Source organism: Empidonax traillii, unplaced genomic scaffold (genome assembly GCF_003031625.1).
Source record: "Empidonax traillii isolate 1590-97213 ecotype Southwest subspecies unplaced genomic scaffold, ASM303162v1 scaffold56:size2478089, whole genome shotgun sequence".
NCBI classification, from domain to species: domain Eukaryota; kingdom Metazoa; phylum Chordata; class Aves; order Passeriformes; family Tyrannidae; genus Empidonax; species Empidonax traillii.
Genome location: NW_020955249.1, coordinates 1,654,618 through 1,674,073, shown reverse-complemented (window position 1 = coordinate 1,674,073; position 19,456 = coordinate 1,654,618). Strand labels below are relative to the sequence as shown.

The 19,456-nt window shown below is 43.1% G+C and overlaps 3 protein-coding genes across 4 annotated transcripts in view; all 3 read right to left on the bottom strand.

The window, feature by feature from the left end:
- Positions 1-233: 233 nt before the first annotated feature.
- LOC114055490 (synaptojanin-2-binding protein-like) lies at positions 234-7,646 on the bottom strand. Its single transcript, XM_027879684.1, has 4 exons — positions 7,508-7,646; positions 3,671-3,807; positions 2,071-2,166; positions 234-578 (listed from the first exon to the last, which is right to left on the bottom strand). Exons 1-4 carry the CDS (start codon positions 7,572-7,574, stop codon positions 438-440), a joined length of 441 nt encoding a protein of 146 aa, XP_027735485.1. The 5' UTR covers positions 7,575-7,646; the 3' UTR covers positions 234-437.
- A 4,839-nt stretch (positions 7,647-12,485) lies between these two features.
- Positions 12,486-14,928, bottom strand: LOC114055486 (disintegrin and metalloproteinase domain-containing protein 20-like). Its single transcript, XM_027879677.1, has one exon. The coding sequence runs from the start codon at positions 14,911-14,913 to the stop codon at positions 12,616-12,618; it is 2,298 nt and encodes a 765-aa protein (XP_027735478.1). The 5' UTR covers positions 14,914-14,928; the 3' UTR covers positions 12,486-12,615.
- Positions 14,929-15,127: 199 nt separating this feature from the next.
- The window catches only part of MED6 (mediator complex subunit 6), an 18,896-nt gene continuing 14,567 nt past the window's right edge, over positions 15,128-19,456 (bottom strand). The window contains exons 8-9 of one of the 2 annotated variants that reach the window (XM_027879680.1): positions 17,373-17,445; positions 15,128-15,460 (exon numbers count right to left, since the gene is read on the bottom strand). In XM_027879680.1, the coding sequence (XP_027735481.1) occupies positions 17,387-17,445 (59 nt within the window). In that variant the 3' untranslated portion in view covers positions 15,128-15,460; positions 17,373-17,386. Of the gene's footprint in view, positions 15,461-16,892; positions 17,446-19,456 lie in introns of those variants that run through there. The other variant, XM_027879681.1, reaches the window with a different exon arrangement.

Sequence of the window (19,456 nt, the reverse complement as noted above, 5' to 3'; positions counted from 1 at the left end):
ATTAAAGCTTCAGACAGGGATCATTAGTTTCAAGGAAAAATTCTGTGGAAACAAGGACAAAGCCTCTAGTAAGTATTTTTGATTTAAAACCACCCCAACTCCCTCACCCTTTAACCAATAGTTACATCTTAAAATGTGGAATAGATGAGTGTGTTTGAAAGTTCGTGGTGCAAAATAGAGGAGGGTGGCAAAACCTCCTCAGATTTGTCCAAAAAACAGCTATCCCACTCTTCACATAAATACAGTCTTCTCCCTTCCCCTTTTTCTCTCTGTTTCCATCAACCCTGCAACAAAATCAATATATAAGAACATCAGCAGCTTTGATGATAGGCAATGATCCTTTTTGACATCAGTCTGTGATACAATCGTTGATTCTCTACGTTTAAATTACATCATAGCTGTGTAAAATACGCAGTGATATCCCAAACGTGAACTCTTCACATCCGCTGTCGATACCTCAGCAAGATCCAGACTGCTGTTGCGGCAAGCGCCAAGCCTGGCACAAGAATGACTGCTAGAGGAAGCCCACCTGATTCTCCATCGCTTTGATGACCCACAGGGCCATTTTGTGGCTGCAACTACAAGGAAAAAAAAAAAGTTATTTGTGTCAGAACCCATCACAGAAGAGCCTCCAGTTTGGTGTCTGGACCAGGTGTTTCCATAAGGATGTTCAAGATAGTTTCCCCACTATCTGTGAAGTCCACACACAGGAAGGTTAAAACAGCTTTGGATGGACTGAGCTTAACTGCAGAGTACCCAGTCACTACCAGGCATATTCGTGTTTCTCTGCCACTTTGTAAACTAGGACTCTAACAAACTGAAGCAGGATACAGCAGAAGCAATAACACACACATACCCAGTCATCCACTGATACACTTCCCACCACACCACTTCCTGCCCATTACGAGGAAAAGGACATCACTAGTTATCCCTGTTTTTCTTACCTACTCTGTACACTGGTCCAGAAGACTTACTCCTTTGCTAAGAAAGTAGAAAAGGGATCTCAACCCACCTCTCCCCACCAACGTGCTTGAGGTTGATCAGCATTTCCTTTGTCAATTTCAATGATACCTTGGAATTAAGGATTCAATGCTAACAGAGGATTAACGATTCCTCTCTGTTTATATCTCAAATAGTGCCAGTACATTCAAACTATAGCAGTCAACATTTTGTATTACTGTAAAATCCTTTAAGTTGGAAAAGACCTCTAAGATCATCACATCCAACCATTAACCCAGCACTGCCAAGTCCACCATTAAATTAAGCCCCACATCTACACATTTTTTAAATGCCTCCAGGGATGGTGATTCAACCGCTTCCCTCAACAGCCTGCTCCAACGTTTGACAATCCTTTCAGTGAAGAAATTCTTCCTAATAGCCAACCTAAATTTTCCCTTGTGTAACTTAAAGACATCTCTTGTCCTATTGCTTCTTACTCAGAAGAAGGGACAGACACCCACCTCTCTACACCCTCCTTTCAGGTAGTTGTAGAGAGCGGTAAGGTCTCCCCTGAGTCTCCTCTTCTCCAGGCTAAACAACCCCAGTTCTCTCAGCTGCTCCTCACAAAACTTGTACTCCAGACTCCTCATCAGCTCACTGTCCTTCTCTGGACACACTCCAGCGGCTCAGTGTCTTTCTTGTAGGGGTGGCCACACACACATCTGTACACTAACATGAGTGATGACCTCTGAAAACAACAGAGGAATTCTGTGTCCAGTAAGATTTTGGCCACTGAAACAAAACTGGAGAACTTGAGATTCTGTCTTCGCAGACAAACCTTTACCTCTGAAAAATGAGATCTGTGAGCAAAAACACTATACTCCACTAAAACAAAAACCTCGAGACTTCTCCAAACTCATCTCTTCACTGATACTGTTACAAAGCAATACACAGACAATTACAGCCATGGCAACTAGAGAAGGCCATGTGTTAAACAAGATTTTTATATGCACGTGTCACACTGAGCACCTGGACACAGTACTCTTCTTCCTTATGAAACAGACAGCTACCAATCATAAAAACCAGCCTAAGCTGAGCCAGAAATAACCCTAAGAAACAGGTAAAACATACCCTGCGTTGAATTTTCAGAGACACATCATAGCCTGTGTTCCTGAACAGTTCCACAGCATCCTGGTGCCGCAAATCCTTCAAGTCTTTGCCATTGACCTAGCAAAAAAGGAAAAGGAGAACCAGATGCTGAAGAAAAAAAAAAAGGAAATTTTTTATGACGCAGGCTAACATAGGAAGGAGATAAAAATCTTCATCTTTCACAAAATTCTGCATTTGGGGCATGATACTATAATCAGCAATATCCATATTCATCCCCTCATATTATAGATGAATTTTTATATGTTGAGGCAGAACATGAGAAACTCCAAGCCAAAACACTGAGGGTACTTAAAAAAACTCCCTAGAAGCAAAATCAGAATATAAGACCACAATATTGTGTCAATAGCAACTTCTGATGCTGTTGCTTTACTGGAAACAAATCAAAGGCGTGATTCTGACAGCTAATGAAAACAAAAGAGCCGCTACAGCAAAATTATTATTATGAGTCTCTTTCCCCCATTGTTCCCTCTATAGGTGCATCTTTTAAATCCCGCTATTTGAGAAAATGTTGTAAACACACATTTAAAAGCACACTGATGTAACAAAACAAAACAAAAACACTTATATACCTATTGGCATCCCATTGAAAGTGGTAGGATTTTTCTTAAATTAAAATAATACATCATAGCAGAAGCCTTTATAGCCTACTTGATTTCATTCACTAAGTGATTATTCTCATCCTAATTTTTTATTTTCATCCCCATTACCCATAACTGTATCCCCTAAGATCACATCCAGCACCTCCCTTCTCTTCATATTTAGATACCCCAAACACAAGTACATAAATATTAAACTGTCAAGAAATGATAGGATAATATTCTCTGTTTATGTAGGATTGTTTTATGGATCAATAATAGGTTCCAAGTAGTGCAAGGCAGTCTATAGAGGCTAAAAATATTGCATGTGGAACATAATAATCAAGTGTAAAATAAAATTAGGGAGTATTAAAAGACTGTGTATCACACTAGAAGACGCTACTTCTTCACCCATCACTTTGTAAAGCATATTGTCTTGTATGATTGCCAGCTGACTGAAGAACCAGTGGGACCGAACATCAGTCATCTTAAAACATTTTTCTATAAGGAGAAGCAGCCTGTATTATTCCTCAGGAGCTGAAATGAAGATAAGAATTTTTTGGCCTAGAGGTTTTATAGTTAAAAAATCCCCGAGCAAAAGGATCAGTAGTAATGGATTACCAGTGAAAAAATGAAAAACCTTTATTTACATGTGTATTAATGGAAATCCATTGTGAACAAGAGAAGTTCTGATGGATTCTATAACCCTAGGAAGGCAAGTCACAGAGGAAACACAAATGCAGCACCATGGAGTGCTTCTGAGACAAATCAAGAAGGCAAAAGAGATGAGCACATGTGTAGAGGCAGCACTCAAAGCTCTCCCCAGACCCCCAAGATAGCTCCTCCATGGAGACTGCCCAGCATCACCTAATTGCATTGACCACATCATTCCTCTCTGTGCACTGCGATGGCAAACCTGCCTCTCATATCACATCACTGACAACAGCACTTCAAGAACACACGGGGTGACAGAGGACAGGGCTTACCGCTAAAATTTTATCTCCTTCTTGTAATCGGCCATCAAGGTAAGCTGCCCCATCCTTTTTGATCCGGCTGACATAGAAGCTGCTGTCATTGCAAATGTATGGCTGATCTGTCCCACCAACAATGTTGAAGCCCAGCCCTAAGGTAAGCCAAAGAGAAAACCGATGAGAAAAAGCTCAAAGTTTCAGACATTCTTGCTGTCTTGCTTGTTGGTAATGCACCCTCCCATTTTGCTCTGCTTTCTCCACCACCCTAAAACTCACAGCACACAAATCTACATCATCCTTTTAAACTCTCACCGTCTAGAAATGTTATTCTCATGAAACTGGTCTTGAAAGCAGAGGAGAGACACTAAATGCCTGAGGAACCAGATGCTTCATTCCACAAAACATGGTGAGCTGTATTTAGGGTGTTGGGGAATACTGAGACATGCTATGATTTCTGAGATGCCGCTTCAGCCCTCAGAGGGAACACACTTCTTCAGCACAGCATGAGAGAAAATAAATCATTTTGCCTTTTGCATGGGGCTATAATAAATCATTACTTTTGAGAAACAAGAAATCATGCCCAACAAGCATTCTGTGAGATGGGAAACAGAGTAAGGAAAGGCAAGAAACATCAGACCCTGTCTAGAGATGATGAGGAAACAGGCAAGCAGAACTCTGCTATGGCTCAGAAGACTACCCTTCCACATCCCAGGAGCTGGAATTGGTGTGCTTTGCCTCCAAGAATAAGACTAGCCTACATGAACCTACTTCAAATTGTATGTAACCATTTTGTTCTGTTTCATGAATTCAAAATGTGACAGGAAATAAAGACAAAGTTCACAGATTTAAAGCAAAACAAAAAAGAACATGTATACATTAAACAGAACTGATGTCCACTTTATATTTTTGCCACTTTTATTGCTTTAAAGTAAACCTCAGTTACAGATATCTAGCTGGATTCAGCTTCTAAATTAAAGTTAAAATTTCTTGCTTCATTGAAACCCAGAAGAACAAACTGAATTCAGAACCCAGAAAACTACAGGTTACAAGAGCACATTCCCCACTGCACATGCAGCTAAGTTGGTCTATACATAAGGATACATGACAAGGGACAGGAAAAATTGCCTAAGAGGCTTGCAAAGAAAAATGGGAAAGAAAAGCTAAGGAAAAAGAAAAAAATCAAATACACAATCAAAGCAAATGAAAAGAAAAAACCAATTTTTTTTTTTTTTTCCTGACACAGACCAGTCATCCAAAAGTTAAGTCAAGAACAGCTGAAGGTAAATTCTGCCCATGTTCAGCCAGGCTGATTTGTTTTCACTTTCTTTCTTATCTTCACTCAAAGTTGTGGCTAAAAACCTTGAGAAGGGGAGTTGCAAATGAAAGTAAAACCACCTTATGCCTGCTGGGAAGCAGCATTTTAAATCAGTCATAGGAGATCAAAGGATTTACAAAATGAGTCATGCTATTTCAAGTGGGCCTCTACAGCTGGGAAGTAAAGAAATATTAACTGCAATCTTGCCACATTTTGTTGGGTTTTTTTTAAACTTCCCTTCCTGGTAGCTTCAGACAAGTGAGGAAGAAAATGAAAGTGAGAGCAAATTGAATAAATACTAGACTAATACCTGTTCCAGGAAAGGGCAATCATGAACAATAATACACCCTTCAATGGAAATTAAAAAGAAAAAAAATTTAAAATCCACAAACCTGAAAATTATTTGCCACAAAGCCAATACCCTGGGAACAGGGGAAATCAATACTACAGAAAGTATAAGGTTTAATCAGCACTTACTAAAAAGCCAGAAAGAAGGAGTCAGAGTTACTCTGACATTGATTCTCTTTCACATACATAAAACCCTTCAAATATAGATAGATATATATATATGAAAAAAGTATATATTTTGCAACTTTTCATCCACAGTTGGAAAAATAATCATAAGTCACAGCAGAGGCAAATCTTTGTAACAAAGACACAGCAATTCACGCTAGGTCAAGTTCAGTATTCACAAGACTTTTTCACTGTGTCTTTCCAGCACTTAAACTTCCACTCTGGCTAAAAATATCTTCCCCATAATTCCTTGAGCTCTCTACTATTCTACCCATTACAGTTCATGCAGCCATAAAAAGAGACACAGCACAGCCAGAAGAAAAGGAGCAAGGGGAAGAAGGGAGCACATGGCACTAAGTCTCTAGTTTAAAAGGGACCAGAAGCAGAATGGCAAAGCTTTAAAAGCAGGCTCTGGGCTAAACTTCTCATCCTCTCTGAGGCTGCAGACTCACTATGCCTCATTTACCCTCCCTGAAACTAAAAAAGTCCCTCAAAAAGACATTAAAAAAAATATGAATGCCATGATTAGGAAAAGAGAAACTAAATACAAGGAAAGTTGAAAAAGAGACATATACACATCGTTTTGCCACTGGAAATACATTCAACACCTCAGCAAACTTTTGCCAGAGATGTTTAGCATCAGACCTATTTTAACAAGTTGCAGTCAAAACTCTAATTTGGGAGACTACGGTATTACATTGTGCTTCACAGATAACAGTGTTTTGTTCCATACACAGAAATGAATAATAATTCATATGGTAAGTACATCAAGGCCATAAGGGGCTGCAGAACCTTCAAATCAAGTACACAGTCAAATACCTAACTAAAAATGCACAGCCCATCATTACAACCAGACTTAAATCACAGTGGTCACATTCAAGACCATTCTCAACTCTGCACTTAAACATTCCCTTCCACCTCCCTCAAAATTTTAGATTTCCAAATGTATGGAAACAGCTTTCCCATCAGAATCGGCTTTGTTTAGCAAACAGTTTTCACTGCCAAGCATGGCTTCGTTAGCTTGAGCTCATGGTTGTACAGGCAGGGCTAGCAGCTCTCAGACCAGCAGAGGAGCAGAGGAGGCAGAGGACTGCACCCCGGGCCCGTCCTCTGGGTTCTGATTGCCAGAACAGAGGCCAGGACCCACCAGGAACTACCTTCACCCCAGAGAACGGCACACAGGCCGACGCTGTGGGTGCTGCAGTTCCTGGGGGACCCAGCAGCTGCACCCAGCAGTTGTGCAGGCAGACAGCAGGGCTGCCACGTTTTCTTTCGCTCCCGTTTCAATTAAAGACAAGGCCTCACACACAAAACTACAGCTGTAGCTCTGAAGCCTCCCTGGAGCCACGATTTTGCTCCAGAGGTTCTTTAGAGCCATGTTCTTTAGAGCCAGGATTTTGCTCCAGAGCTGTACATTTGGTACCAACTTGCCTCACTTCTGAAAGTGTGATTTGAATGACATCATAAATCCTGAACAGCAAAGCCAAAACAATGCCCCAAGGACTGCCCTGTTCCCTCTCCCCTCCCGCCTGCGCTCCTCTCTCTCACCACCCAGAAGCCCTTCACGCTACCCCGTACAATGACCGCCAAGCCGACACTACAGGGCATGGTCACTGGGACACACGGTTTTCAAATGGCCCCTGACTGGTATCCAACGCGGCTGGGCGCTCAACGCCTGCCACCTCACTTAGAAGCAACAGGAGCTCCACCGGAGATGGCAGCTTCCTCGGAAAAACAGAGGCGAGTTGTTCACCGGGACACCGGCCGGGGCTCCCGCAGAGGACCGAGCCTGACTCAGCCAGCTCTCCCTCACCGCATGGCTGCCCACCCTCCCTCCCGTCCTCGCCGGCACCCCGCCGCCGGGCCCTCCCGCCGCCCCGGTGCCCACCAGGGCAGCCCCGCCAGCCCCCGCCACCACCGCGCGCCCCCGCTCCGGCCTCCCCGGGGACTCCGCAGGCCTCGGCGCGGCTGCCCCGGCCCGGGAGGCGCCCGGGCCCAGAGCGGGGCGGCCCCCCGCGCCTTACCTGAAGGTCTGCGGGTGAAGCTGATGATCTCCTCGGCGTAGCCGCCGCCCGCCACGCTGCCGTTCATGCTGCGGCCTGAAGACCTCGACTCCCGGGGAAGCCGCTCCCGTCTCCTCGGCCGCCGCCGCCGCCGGGCCGCGCCGCGGAGCGCTGGGAGTTGTAGTCCCGCCGGGGAGCGGTGCCAGCCCGCCCTGCGACGGACGGCCCGGGCCGCCCGCCACGGGCGCTCACCGCAGAAGAAGGAGAGGAGCGGGCCCGGGGGAACCCAGCACAGCGTTCTCCTGCCCCCCCAACCTTCCCCGGATCCTGCGCGGCATCTGTGCCTGACCGTGCTTTGCTCCCCAGGCTGGAGCTGGCTTCCTCAGGAAGGTTAAGGTGTGATTGTTGTCTAGGAGAAGCGTAGCAGAGAGAGATGTTTGACCTGTTCCCAGCCCTTTTAACTGGCCTCACAGCAAACTAAAAAGCAGATCAGACAGTGGTGGGCAGGAGCAAAAGCCCAATGCAGACAAGTCGCAGAGAGAGCATCCATACCATTGCCTACATATCCTGTGATGCAATAAAGTGATGCTCTAGATTAAGAAACACAAATAGTACATGCTGACTGCCACTGCTGGGGCAATAAATACCTAACTATGCCCTATACAAGGCGTTTGGTTTGAGGATATGAGAGATTTCCTCAAAACTCTACAGATAGTTACCTAGCAATAAAGGGCAAAGTAGTTCAACTTGCTGTCTAACAGAGAAGCCACTTGAACTTGGCACTCTGTATGACAGGATTTTCTTGAACCAACAGATTATTTGGAAATCAACAGAAAGGCAAAATTTATCATTACTTATTTCCTTATTAAACTGTATCCTTATCTATTTCAGCACATGCTACAAGTATGTCAATACAGACATGGCAACAGGGAACAATGAACAGGCCTGATCCAATTAAACTAACTGCCTGATTGCTTGGCACTACAAGGACAGCCACATCTACATGTTGCAGGAACCTCTCTGATGAAAATGAGGATCAGCTGCTCTGGTCTTCAGTGTTACACTATCAATCATTTTGTTTGGTATTACAGTATAGATAACAAATATTTTTGACTGCATTCATTCCCAGATGATCTGCACTTTTGGATTCCTGAATTTAATAGGGAGAGGCAATCTGGGTGATGGATTTCAGAATTAGAGGAAGAGTGTGCTACATGCCTTAATGCTACAACATTAATGCTTAGCACTAAACCGGGTGTTAGAACCCCTGCCTCAGAGGTGGGAGACAGGTATTCAAGGTCCAGTTACACCTGCAGTGATGAGCAAAACCATGATTTGTCTATCCCAGGAAGAATTCTTAAAACGGTTGAGCACAGCATTCAGTTTCACACCTGCTTCAGTCTTATTCGCAGAGTTATATTGTCCTGGATATCTATACTTCTTGTGGCCATTAAATAGGAGCACTGCATAATAAAAGTTGCACAACTGCCATCCATTATTTTTCCCTCAGGTTTTGGCTGGGACCGAGTTCATTTTCTCCTTGGTAGCTGGTACTGTGCTCTGTTGTTTGGATTTAATATGAGAATAACGTTGATAACACAATGATGTTTTTGTTGTTGCTAAGTAGTGTTAACCTTAAGTGGAGGAGTTGAGGACTTTTCAGTGTCTCACGCTCTGCCAGTGAGATGGTGCACAAAAGCCTGTGAGGGAGCATAGCCAGAACAGGTAACCTAAACTGGACAAAGGGATATTCCACACCATAGAACAGTCTAGTTCTACACATATACATGTTCAGTATATAAAGTGGGGGAGTTACCCGGAAGGGGGGCAAATCACATTCTGTGATGGAACGGGTATCAGCCAGTGGGTGGTGAGCAATTTTACTCTGCATCACTTGTTTCTCTTGGGTTCTGCTACTCTCACTTTTTTTTTGGTTGGTTGGTTTGTTTTGTTTCAATTATTAAACTGGTTTTATCTCAACCCATGAGGTTTAACTTTTCTTTTCCAAATCTCCTTCCCACTGGGGTGGGGTGGGAGAAGAGGGAGTGAGCAACTGTGAGGTAATTGGCAAACTCCTTGAAGATACATACTGTTCCTTAGGAGCAGTTTAATGTATTTTAGAGATGACAATCTTGGTTTAGAACAAACCCAATTTTATCTTGATCTGATAACTATGATATTAACTGTTGTTATAAGTCTGCTCTAGCTAGGAAGCGATTTCAAACAAGAAACATGAATATATTTTGTATATTATATATACGTTGTATATTTTTGTTGTAACTTACTCTTAGGTAGCTCCAGTCTTCACCTATCACTAATTGGCCTGCCACGTGTTAAAAGCTACCTAAGACTTAATACTGGCACTGTACTGGCACAGGCCATTTCACAGAATCACAGAACGCTCTGGGTTGGAAGGGATCTTAAAGAGCAGCGTTCCAACGCCACTGCCACAGGAAGGGACACCTTCCACTAGACCAGACTGTGTCTTCTTATTTCCTCCAGCACCATTTCAAGTACTCCACTGATCCTCATCTCTTGGGAGATGGTGCAGCAGCATTTGCAGGCTGCCTCTTCCATGTTCAAGTGACTTATACATTAACCAAGTTCTAGCATCCATTTAAAGCATTTTAAAAGGTAATTAAAACTGTGAGCGGAAAAAAGGGGGAAACCAGAAAGATTAGGACTAATCTTAGAATTGAACCTTCCTAGCACCTTCAGAGCAGCATCTTCAGAGTAGTGGGACATTTCTAAAAAACTACCACAAGAATCATGTAGCTATGGTAAAACCAGAAACAACAATATTTTCAAAGAGAAAACCTTAGCAAGGCAGCTCACACTTTTTATAAAACACCGACTGGGTTTGTTGGGATACGTGTTTGTCTTGCTTATATGGCCTAAGCAAAAATAGGAGAAAACTGTACAGAAATACTCCTATCCAAAGCTCCCTGAAAGCTACCTCCCAGTTAAGTCATGGTTTTCTTAGATCAATCTTTAGGCACAGAGAAAAATAGAAACTACAGCATTTTATTGCTTTGTCCTTTCCAAAACTACATTTGCAAATAAGCGTTCTATCCTAAATTGTGCTTTCTTTTACACCTCTTTCTCTTCAGCGTGGAGGTCTGTAAATAAAAACTCCCCTACTCTCTAACTTTTCTCTGGTCTCAGCACAGATCTATACTTGGCAATTTATGGTACAGTATCAATCAGCAATAGGCAGCCATCAAGATGGCAGTCTGAAATTTCTGCCACTCTTTATCTATTTAAAAAGCAAAATTAAAAAAAGTCTGCCAGTACTTACCAGTTGTGCGTAGCTAGTTGGAAGGTGATGGGTGTAGTGCTTGTGTTACTTTTTATCTCTGTCTTTTGACTATTCCACATCCCCCTTGTTTGTGAAGTATCCCTTGTTAGCAACACCTGCATTACGATTGTTATTTCTCAGAGAACACTCCCCCCACGTTCCCCAGAAAAAAGGTCTCTGGTTATAAACACAGGATTAAGTTTTCTTCACCTAATCAAAACTATCCATGTTTTATCAAGACAATTAGCATAGCCTGCTGAACAAACAATGTGTTACCTCATTTCCCCAGACAAATATAGATAATTATGTAAAGATCCATTTGCTCTAGACAAAAAGCCATGAAAAAATGTGAATCACATCCTTTGTATTTCACATCCAATCATAATCTAACCAGCCCTTTTTGGATACAGGGGATGATTATGGAGAAAAAAAAAGTATTACAGGAAAACGTGTATTCTAAAAACATAAATTTCATACTTGGAAGGCAGCTAGAGTTGACCATCATCATTTGTAGAGTCATCAACATATTTCTTCCCAAATGTTGCAAGCATTGGGCTACTAATCCTGCCTTTAGAGAATGTTTGCTAAAAATGTCCTCTTTGCTTTCTAAATACAAATATTCTTTTGTTAGCAGACAAGTGCATTATAGCCCTTAATCCAGAAACACCAGACTTTTAGAAAAAAGTTTTCACTGTTAATCTGGACTACAGAATCCTCTTCCTGCTGATCTGATAGAAAAATCTAGTCACTGCTATAATATAAATAATAAAATTTAAAGTTACTGAATGGTATTTCCATGTCCCTCATATTTTTTCACAGGTTAAGACACATTTTATCTTGTGCTAAAAAAGAAAAAGAAAACCACAGTGTTTCCGTGTGGCACTCTGCAGAGCTGCAGGGACCCATTCAGTTATAGCATTAAGAAACACATCATAAACCAAGAGAAACTTCCCGAGAAAATCAGATAAAACATCAATCAAATATTGCAGGAATTCTGCATGGGTAAAACTTGCAGAATAGTTCCAACTACTTTAGAAATTCATTTAACTTGTACAACCCCACAGACAACTCCTCTTAGTGACAATAAAATACACAACACTTCTCAGAAGAAGCCATCACTCAAGGCACTGGAAAATTTCCAGAAAATAAAGACAATTTGTTCTTGTGAAATGTCAGATTTGGTGCCACTGCACTGCTGATGTGTATCTCTGATGGTTCAAAAATGTAATGCTTACTGGTGTGATCTGGATAACCCTTCTCTACTCTCTCAAAAAATGAAGAACCCGTTTGCTATGATCTACCTCCCTCCTGAAGGGCTGCTCCCTGTAAACAGTTGGAAACACTTATGAAACAGACACCTGCATCTCACTGCAATACCTGTATCTTGCCTGTTTGCGTGTCACAGATGCGAATTAAATCAGAATCATAGAATGGTTTGTGTTGGAAGGAAAACAGTGGAGGCTGAAAGAGCAATTTTTTTCTCTTTGGTTCTTAACAGATGACAGAAGCAAAATGATCACAAACACTCTCTCCCTGAATCGAAGAAAACATTAGATGACGGAGTAAATGGAAGCAAATCATTTATCTACAGATAATTTATGTTATCTACTTAAGAAGTTTGCATTTTTAAACTGTTGATATGAAACATAAACACTATACTTACAGCTTAGCTAACTACGCCAATTTAAGAGCTCAGCGTAAAAAGAACAGCAGGCCTTACTGCCTGCATTTATTAATTTAAAATAAACAAAGATAACTTTTACTCTGCATTTAATGACATCACATGAGATGAGAGCTATTCAGAATGTGTTGAATTACTTTGATGATATTATCAGATGGCTTTGCTAAAGTGAGATTTCCCAGGAGCATCCAAAGCTACTGCCTGTTGGTCTTCAGTGGATTTTGACTCACCACTAGGCAAGTCTTCTTTAGGTACTTCTTTTTTTTTCAGTCTTTGAAATAACTGCAGTATTCTGTGGAATTGGGCCTCTATCCTCCTAAGCCATCCCACTACTTCCTGTCTATAATGCATGGTAAGCTTTACTCCAAGGAAACAGAGACAAAAAAAAGTAAGTAGTATTAGTCTTACTTTTGCTCTGTGAGAAGTCTTCGTGGCTGGAGGGGGTCCACTGTCAATGCTACCTCCAAATCCTTCGAATTCACAGTATGGAGGAGCCCAGCCATACTCGCAGTGACAGTTCTTACGATTGTTACACACTCCTCTGTCATGACACTTTGTCACGTTACAGTCATAGTTCAGCAATGCTACATTAATACATGTCCTGTTGATACAAAGCATTTCACTACCACACGGTGTGCCATCTTCCACAGCTCCCACGTCAGCTCCTGGCATCCCTACGTGATAGTCAAGACCCCAACAATTTTTATCTCCAACAGGAGTTTGGAGTAGCGTTACATGGTTCTGCAAGTGAGGTAATTTGACTATGTTTTCACACTGAATCCTACCACATAAGACATTCTCAGTAGTGCATTTTGTAAAATGGATATTGTTGCGAATACCACAATTCCCAAACCGGTCACCTTGAGTATTCACTGCTTTGAAGCAATCTAAAGAAGCAGCCCTGGCTTGTTTGCCAAAGAGATCCTGGCACTGTTTACTGTGGGAAGAACATTTTCCTTGATAGCAATAAGTATCATCTTTGCAAGGGGTTCCATCTTGTAGGTAGACATCCAGTGGACACTGAGGAGAAATCCCATTGCAATACTCTGGCAGGTCACAGGTGCCAGTACTTTCTCTGCACACTGTTCCTGCTGGAAGGACCTTACAGTTCTTGCAGCATTTTCCAGATGCACAGACTGAACCTACAGTAAGCGTACAGTTTGGGTGGCAACAAGGATCCTTTCTGCAGGCTGATTCTGAACCACAGTCACATTGCTCTCCGCTTTCTAGTATCTTATTCCCACAGTATTCACGCTTCGAGGTGTAGAAAGTGCCAGGTTCTGGTGGTTGACGAAGGCAGTCGGCGCCACGTACAAGCAGGTCAAAGTAGGATTTGTAACTGCAGTCACTGAACACATCAGTGTCAGCGTTGCTTTCGTACATAATGCATTTATCTCGTTTGCATTTACAGTCTGGTTTATCATGGATCATCCCAAGATTATGGCCCAGCTCATGGACAAATGTGATAAAAAAGGTGGACAACTTTTTCTCAGTGAAGGAAGCAACAGCTGATGACCAGTGGTTATCACATACTGTCCCTACAAATGCCAATCCCAAGGTGCTTCCAAACCTCTGAAATGCAAATAAATGAGCAACATCATGGCGCATCCGTGGTGACAGGTTTGACTTTCGCCAATTGTTAAAGTCACTAAGTACCTTGCCAAGAGATTTAGTAATATTTATTAAGTTCTTTTCGGTCCATATCTCCAATCCTATTAGAAACAGCCGGACAGAAAGCTGCTTGTACAGAATGTCCCCAATGTTGATGACTTCCATGACTTGCCTCAAGACTTCAGATTCATTCCTGCCTGACTTCACAAAGCGCACATTGTCCACAATCACTGCCATCTTGACATACCTGGTGTGTGTCCACCACTCCTTCAGTTCCTCGTTCTCCTCCTCTGCCTTTGGAGCCTTGAACCAGGGCAGCACAGCCTTTTGGTGCTGCAGCATCTCAGGGGTCAGTCCACAGGTGGGGCCCATGGGGTTGTTGGCCTCCATGCGGTAGATGATGTGCCGAAAGGCTGGATCATGGGGGATGGGCTCGATCTGGAAGGTATCATCCTCCACCCAGAGCACGCCGTGGAGGCCCCTGTCACAAGTGCTGAGGGCCACCAGGGAGCCAGGGCTCCCCAGCACCTCGCCCTGGTAGAAGCAGTTGTCCTGCACGAAGGGGTGCTCCTCCCGGCGGACCCCATCCTTGGCGTAGGTGACCAGTGTGAAGGGCCGGGAGATCAGGCCCCGCCGGGGCTGCAGGCGCAGCACCCGCGGCCGCCCCGCCACCTTCAGCCAGAAGGTGACGGCCGGGGCGTCGCTGCCGGCCCGCGGGCTCAGCTGCCGCGGCACCGTCACCCACGCGGCGAGGGGCTCGGCGGGCCGGGCCCCCCGCGCACCGGGGCACGCCGCCAGCCCCAGCAGCAGCACCAGGAGCCCCGGCAGTGCCCCCATCCCGGCCGCCCTGCACCGGCCGCCCCCCGCCCCGACGGGGGATGGAACCTCGGAGGGCCCAGCCCGGGCGGAACCGCCCCGAGGCTCCAACTGCCGCTGTGCCCGCACGGCCCGGCCCGGCCCGGCCCGGCCCGCGGGAGTGCCCGCCCCACGGGAAACGACACCTGCGGCCGGGGGCACATCGCTGCCTCCAGACCACCGACCCTGCCCTTTCAACACGGACAGAGGCTCTTGTGGGGAGGAGGGAGTAAATAAGCCTTCCACAAGCACGTTCCCATCTTTTTATAATCTTAATTTCAAATTAATGAGTGCTTCTCCTTCTGAGCAGACCACAGCAAGGCAGGCCCCCAGCTCAGTTTCGCAATTCTTGTCACAGGTGTTTGTGTTGAGCAAGGAGATCATTTTTGGGTAGGCCAGAAGTGGGAAAATCTGTTTTAAAATCTAAAAGGATGGCTTTTGCTTTTTTCACTCTTTTCTACTAAAGTGAGTGGACACATCAGAAACAGACTATTTTCAGCTCAAAAGAATATCTGAAAAAGTTTAGAGTCTGAAATGAAAAAAGCACAGAAATACTCCTTGTGGTACCGTTTCTTAGTGTATGCCTTACTATAGCTACTTACAGCTATACGCACCCCTCCAAGAAAAAAGAACAAGGGGTAATTCACTTCTGCTGCATTCAATAACATAGAGGCAAACTAATAGCACCAAATATAAAACCTCAAGCCTATTTCCACCACAGATGCAACATACCTTCAACATTATGCTTTGATTACAGACATAACTGATGCAGCAGCCATTTTCCCCCATCATGGCCTTTCTAAAGGCTTGTGCTTGCAACAGCACTGGAAAAAGAATGCTTACAGGTACATCTACCACTTGGCTGCCATTCCCATCTTGGGGTACAGCTACATCAAGACACAGCTACAGCACAGTGATCTGGATTGTGGTAAGACAGGATGTCCTGTGCAATACAGCTTTGCACACCGGTTTTCTGGCACATAGTGCTGGGATTCAACATAGCCACAGCTGTTATCTTTTGGGAATTCTTCACAACTTTCATTTCAGCACTGAAAGCACAGCTGGGATGAAGTCCAACCTGCTATGGTCATTATCTTCCTCGGCTGCAGGAGGTGCATCCTCCCACCAACCCACATCCATTTCAGGAATCCTGCTTTTTGGCACCAGTTTCTGTGTGCTGACCATCGCTCTGGGACAGGCAGCAACATTTAACATTTAAAACTCTTTGAGACAGGTACTATTCCTCAGGAGGCTGAGCAGTGAGAGAAGCAGCTGACAGAATGCTCAGAGACTCCTTCTGCTGCTTCATGCCCCAGGGTCCTGACAGGGGTTATATTCTAAGCTGGTCACGTGGCAGGCCTAACCAACAGCTGTGGAGGCTACCAACAGTTGTCCAAAGGAACTTCAGATTCTGTGAACTGGCACCTTGCTCACTCCTTGCCAGTGTGGCCAGCATTAGTAGCATATATTTTGTAATACAGTATCTCAGATTAAAGTAAAGAAAATAGGATGCCTGCTTCTATTAGGATCCATGTAGAAGGATCTTTCTAGATATACATCCAAATTCATGATGTGTGTTAGCCTTAGATTTATTTTCTTATTACTTTTAAAGTTATAGGAACTGGGGTTTTTTTGTGAGGTCTTTTATATGCAGCTAGTTGCTGAATAATGGTCCACTATTTTTCAGTTATTAGTTTTGCATTCCAGGGCTGTGAACTATGTCAGATTATGTCTTTTGAAATATATATAACTCAGACTACAATAACAGGAAAACCCTGTTATATTATCTGTATGCAATGTCTGTAGTGCTATTTTTAAATACATACTTCTGATATGGGATCACTCCTTAAGTTATAGAAGAGGCCCTACTAAATCACTCTGCCAATTTGCTAGAGACATCCCTTGCTGCCTGTACGACCCCCTGACCTGAAGTTGCCCATTACTTTCCTTCTCTTTCAATATATAGTTAGGACTAGAAAATACTCTGGTTCCACTGTTGAACTCATGGCAGATTATTGTTGTGGGGTAGTGTCAGTGTCACTTTGTGACACTGCATTCAGCAACTAAGCAAGTTCTTCATCATTGAGGTTACGTAATTTTTATACAGGGATCGATCACACTGTTATGTTCAGGTTACCAGACTCTTGCACTTCTGTATTGACCACGTAAAGTCAAAGGGCAGGGAGGGAAAGATTCCCGTTGCGTGACAATGAACAGGTTGGAAAGAAAAAATGATTGGTCTTCTGGTAGAGCAGGGAAAAAATATCATAGCAATCTTTGCTACTTCAACTGCAGAAACATTTGTTTGGCAGGCGTAATTGGCTTTCTCATAAGTGTTTTTCAAATACTTTTCAATCTTGTAGCCCCTAAAATTTCCAATGAAGGTGCAAGCTCCTATGGAATTGAATCCTACAAGTGAGAAATTTCCTTTTCTCACTTACCTTCTGTTGAATCTTCAGGAACAGGTCACAAAACCCCAGGAGCCTTGTGGACCACAGGTTAAAATCCACTGTCCTGCCAGAAAGAAATTAAACCTTCTGATTGCTGAGAAATCAGTAATACATCGTAACTCATCCCACTCTGAAAATTTCTCCCCACCACCCATCCATATATGATCCACATTAGGCTGTGGAAGAACACTTGTCACATAAGTGACCATTTGTTTGTTCTGTGCATGATTACAGGACCGTCCTCTACAAGGAAAAAAAAGAAAAATTATCTTGAACCTTGAATGCCTAGTTATTATTTGCTTTGGTATTGAAGAAAATACTGAAAACAACCCTGAAAAAGTGTATCGCATCAGCTTTTGTTCAGAAACCATCTGCTGGTACAGTGAAACCACAATCTATTTGCATAACATATCTTCACCATTTTCCTCAAAGGGAACCTCTATGTCTCAAAATAAAGCTATTCCATCTCCTTTGTCTTGTCCCTCCTATTGCCTATACCCTTCTAGCCTTGCTCCAAGTACAGCCTGCTTTGGCAAACAACACGTACTGACTGTCCAGATGGCATCCAACTTTCTTTGCTGGGAAAAAGTTACTAATATATGAAGTATGGGGGCAGAGTTGCAAAGAGGAATGGGCAAGAGCAACACGTAGCCTGGTCAGACCTTACTTAGTGAAAAATTGAAAAAGACAGTATTTCTGCTGCACCTGAGACACCATTAGCTTTACACAGTAAACTGAGGTAGCTAGACTGACCCTCTTCCTACAGTCTGGCTGGATTTTTACATGTATGTGCATATAGACACACATATATACAATACATGCGTAACCATTCATTTATATGTACTTTCAGACTATGAGAAGAACTGTTTGTATTAGAGTTCTAGCTAATTTTTAGCTCCTGCTACCCTGTGACTTACAAAAGCCCTTTTGAAGTCTGAATAGTTGTTATCTACGAGCAAAAAGTAGGGAAATTCTCTTGTCCAACCAAATCTCTCTTTTATGCAAAAGGAGCATAGGCAAATTTCAGAACTGCTGGCTTATCTCCCTTTCATCTATAAGCTTTACAAATACTGAAGGTCCTTTGGAAGGACTTTGGAGCTTGGCAGTCAGGCTCTAAACCAAGAGACAGTGTATAAATACCAGAGAGAAAAGGCTTAGACTCTTATGCAATAAAAATCATTACTGACTACAAGATAGCTGCTTAACTTCTTTTTGACAGTAAATTACTTGGAGTTTAACAGTAATAGTATGTGACATAATGTCACTTCAATAGGTTAATATCATAGATAACTGATAAAATTATTTTAGAATATCTGGTCAGCAAGTAAAAGGATCAGAAGGTATTTCAGTCCCTTGTATGGCAAATGTTCAGCACTGGACAGCTACTAAGAAATGGGCACGCTCATTGGTAACATCCCTTACTGCTTTATAATTTAATTCTCTCAGGAAAAGATCATTCCCCTAGAAGTGGCTTATCACATTCAAATACATTGTTTCATGAATGGAAGCCATTTTCTGTCCTCTCAATAGTTTAGATGCTGGCACTTTACCTCAGATGGGATCAGAGCAGAAGTCCATTCTTTGTAACACCCTTTGACACCAGCCAATATCAGATATTTCTGCAGAAAGCAAAAAGGCTGCAAAGAGATGCAGAGATGAGGACAGTCTGCTCCTTCAGGCTTCACCCTTATCTCTGAATTGGCTCAAATTCTGAGCATGGAATATGATTCGGTCTAAATGTAACTTCAATTCAGCTTCATTAAGTTGTCTCTCTGTTCTTGTACTACAAGACAGAACAAGAGCTCTACTTTCCTACTTGCTTTATTACTCAGTTTTACAAACACTCGGTATTTGTCTTTTCTCTCCTAAGGAACTGAAGTCTTGGTCCTCCCAGTGCCATCACAGGAGAAACTGTATCCTACTGATTTTATTGCCCTTCTTCAAACTCCCCTGCGTTAGAGGAATTCTTTTTCAGACATTGAACTGTACAGAACACTTTATTTCAGGTGAAGTCCAGTGACTGATAGAATAATTTGCTCATACTATGCTCTAGCATCCATTTTTTACCACAGCTG